The 3,878-nt window shown below is 51.5% G+C and overlaps 1 protein-coding gene across 1 annotated transcript; it reads left to right on the top strand.

The window, feature by feature from the left end:
* Nucleotides 1–2,394: 2,394 nt before the first annotated feature.
* LOC104077568 (astrotactin-2-like) lies at nucleotides 2,395–2,622 on the top strand (the record flags this gene model as incomplete). Its single annotated transcript, XM_009578850.1, has 1 exon — nucleotides 2,395–2,622. A coding segment is annotated over exon 1 (228 nt), but the record flags the coding sequence as incomplete, so codon positions are not given.
* Between the last annotated feature and the right edge of the window lie 1,256 nt (nucleotides 2,623–3,878).

Raw genomic sequence — 3,878 nt, 5'->3', positions numbered from 1 at the left:
AGCTAGTGCAAACGCTTGAGTCTAAGCTCTTCCAGCTGCATTAGTTGGGTTGTCCCTCCGCATGGGGCAATGCAGGGAGACTGTGGAGCACACAAGCTCGGTGCCCCCGGAGCTAGCGCTCTCCCGCAGAGGAAAATTCTTGCTCAGAGGTTTATTTTACTCCTTACTTGCCTCATCTTGCTCCTTGCAAACACAGACCGTAACTGAGGAGGACCAAGGGAGGTTGCTCTTCCTGCTTATTCATCCCACTCCTTACTGCTTGTTTGTACTGGAAGAGCACCTGAGCCCACAAGCACTGTGCACATGCATCGTGTGCCCTGTGCTTCAGCGCAGAGAGGACGGGTGACACGGGGGGAGAAGCACAGAGCAGACAGCTTGGAATGGAGTCTTCAACGAGGTATTCCCAGAGCTGGACCATGCTGCCCATCCAGCCTGGGCTGTCTCCAGGTCTTCTTCCAGGTGTTGGTGGAAGCCTGTATGTGTGATTTGAACAACAATTTTCAGAAAGCCTTTTAGAAAGGCTTGAAACTGTGCCACATCTCCAGACAAGCCTTAGCTAAGCTTAGGCTAAGCCATAGCCTGTATTAAGGACACATCCAGGCATTTGATGCTAGTGGTCTGTAATTCTTAGCTATAAAGCAAATAATTCAGGAAGGAAGGTTTGATATTGTATTGCCAATCATGAGATAACTGATTCCATTTTCTCTTCAGCTCTACGATCATGTTCTCCCTTAAAGCATGGCTCCAAAACTTACTTCCCCATGGAACTGAACTCACTGCTTGAGCTCTGGTGAAGAAGCTTTGTAGCCCAGAAGTGTCATTGCCGTCTCCTTCTTTCTCTTCTAAATGTAGTTTAGTAGTGATGTTAAAAAAAATGTTACTCTTACTCAGGAGTGAGCAGAGGCTCATGGTATCACCGTGTGGCTTTGCTCTTTCTGAGCCACCCAGTTTATCATGGCTTCATGGCTTACCCTTATGAGGCTTGAAGTTGCCTGGAGCTGCTTTTCCAGAAAATAATCTCTCCAAGAACCAGCTCCAGCTCTCGTTTTCCATGTCTGTGTACACCAGTGTCTCCCTAGATGTTGAGATATCTCCTCACAGCCTTGTTTTAATTTATCTTAGCAACTGCCCCCCTTTTATCCCACTGAAAGACGGGTTGGTTGGAATTTGCTCGTTCTTCCCATGACAGCTTTGATCCCGTGCACAGAAGTGTTCCCTGACAGCCAGACAGCAGGGAAGGGCTGTCCCTAGCCTGAAGGGCTTCGGGAGTCATGAATGAATACTGTGTTTACTTGTATTTCTAATTGACTAGTGCCTTGCCAGATCAGCTGCATGTCACTGCAAGCCAAGGGCACTGAGACAATCCTCATTCCTCTACAGCTCCTTCTCGGGACTGGGAAGTTGTTGCTGGAGGCAACAGCCATCCAGCTCATGGTGTTGGGAGCCTCATTCGGGCATAGGATGGAGGAGGGTTTTTCTTCTGTAGGCCCATCACGCAGCTATGAAGGTTGAGCCTTCCTTCTTGGATCAACCCAAAAGGAGTGTCTGTAGATGAAGAGTTTAAATAGAAGTGTACAGGACAAAGATGGGGGTCCTGTCTCCTTTGCTCAGGGTATCACCAGGTGCCACACTTTCCTTGTCCTTAGCGAGCGCTTGGACCAAGGCAAAACAAAGTAAGGCTCTCCGGGTTTATTGCCTTGTGGTTAAGACCACCAGGAAGTTTCACAATGGGTTTCAAAGGCCTGAATATTTCCTGAAAGCAGAGTGTTGACAGTTTGGTTTTGGTAACGCCTCCATCTATTCCCTGTGCGGTGAGTTTGTTCCGGTACCCGCTTACCTCCTCTGCCAAGGGGCTTCATCCCACAATGTAGTCTCTTTGCAGCCTCCTTTGGGTCCATCTCAGTGCCCTGGATAATGTGTCACCCAAAACAGAGAGCTAAGGACCACAGGGACTAGAGAGGGCTGGCGTTGGGGCAGGGATGAGGGCACTCAGCTCTTTGACCTGGTCCCTTTGGGGAGGTTTCTCTTTGGCAGGGACAATATACTTGGGTGGCTTTGTTTCATTTTGAAGTGCAGAAAGTGAATATGCAAGTTAAAAAAAAGAAGAAGGAGAACATGATCAGTTCCATCACTCTAGAAGTGCTTGTCTGGAAATGCTCACACTTTCTACCCACTCCCAAGCAGTGACCTGCAAGTCCTGTTTTTTCTCCTTCTCTCCTTGACCTTTCTGGTTTCCACCTGGCCTGCACCTTCAGCAGCTGCGTTTATCCTGGCTGCAGCAAAGTTTGGGTTTGGGAAGATGACTGTGCTGAGATTTATTTAATGTTGTTTGGTTTCTTTCCTCTCCCTAAACCAGAAACAACTGAGCTTGGGAACAAGAAGGAGTTGAAATCCATGCCCTTCATCACCTATCTCTCAGGCCTGCTGACAGCACAGATGCTCTCTGATGACCACCTCATCTCAGGTGTGGAGATTCACTGCGAGGAGAAAGGGCGCTGCCCGTCCACTTGCCATTTGTGCCGGCGTCCCGGCAAGGAGCAGCTCAGCCCTACGCCGGTTCTGCTGGAGATTAACCGAGTGGTGCCTCTGTACGCTCTGATCCAGGACAATGATACCAGGGAGGTGAGTGAGCCGGTGATGGACCAGCTCCACCACTCTGACCCTGCCTTAGTCACCTCTCAAGTCTGCCTTCCTCAGTCTCTGCATAAACGCTGGGTTCCCTGGAGCGGGGCAATGTTTTTGCGTGCCTGTTTGGTGGGGAACGCTTCAGGATGGTGTCAGCGATGGAGCTGGCAGATCCTGCTGCCCACCACTTACAGCCCTCGCAGACCTGTGTCTCCCTGTCTTCAGTAGGCAATGCCATAAGCAGCCAGGGCCACGGTCATTCCTGGTGTCCACCCGCAGCAGACACCGGTGTGCGTCCTGCGGAGGGGTCTTAGGAGCCAGGCATCAGATCAATCTTTCGCTCCTGGCTCTGAGATCTCAGCCGTAGCTGTGCGAGGGGTGGCCAAAGCCCCGCAGGGCTCCAGTGTGGCTTTGCAAAGTGCTGGTGCAGAGGGAGGGAATAACCAGCCTTTTTCAGCCACAGGAGGTCACTGTTACTCCAGGAGGGACCAGCCAAGCTGGAGGTCACCCTTCCCTGGCGCTGGGCTCCTCTGCCTCCTGCAAGAACTTCAGTGTTAATCCTATGGAGATTGATTTCCCACTTTTTCGGTTCGCTGCTGCCCCCCCCACCCCACCCCCCCTGCAGCCCTCTAACTCCAATCCCAAGTCCAAAAATGACAGACCTGCTTAAAGTCACTTACTAGCACTGAGCCTGCACTTGATTAAGATGCCTGGAGTGCTCCAGCGCGCAGCAGCTGTGGGTGGGACGCAGAGGGCTGCAGGTCGGGAAGCAATCCTAGCACGTGGAGGTGTGACCACCAAGAATGATGCTTCACCCCCTTCCCAGATCCATGGGCAAAAGAGCCCCCATGCTTCTCCTGGCACCCAAGTCCCTTATGGGACCGTCCCTCCTTGTCTACCTCTTGATGTTGTTCCTGCTTTCCCGTCTGTCAACCCTCCTGGTTCTTCCATGCAGCCGTGCCTGACTTCCATACCTCGGTTCCTCTCTCTTTCCAGCTCTTTTCCCCAAACTCCCTTTCTCCCACTATTTTCTCATCCTGCATCCTTTCCCCACTCATGCCTGCTCTTCCCGCTGGGCAATTCTTGTGTAGACATTGACCTGCCGTTATCGGCGTGTCCGAGGCAGTGCTGGGATGAGGCATCACGGGTACAGGGAGAGCAGTGGGAAAGTTGGTTTCCTTCAGGCAAGAAAGATGTGCTTCCCAGCAGCAATCTGCAAGAAGACAGTTCCTTTTGGGGTATGAGAGGTAGGT

The sequence above is a fragment of the Fulmarus glacialis genome, unplaced genomic scaffold (assembly GCF_000690835.1).
Source record: "Fulmarus glacialis isolate BGI_N327 unplaced genomic scaffold, ASM69083v1 scaffold19145, whole genome shotgun sequence".
Classification (NCBI taxonomy): domain Eukaryota; kingdom Metazoa; phylum Chordata; class Aves; order Procellariiformes; family Procellariidae; genus Fulmarus; species Fulmarus glacialis.
The sequence above is the reverse complement of the archived record's forward strand: the minus strand, read 5'-3'. Positions and strand labels throughout refer to the sequence as shown.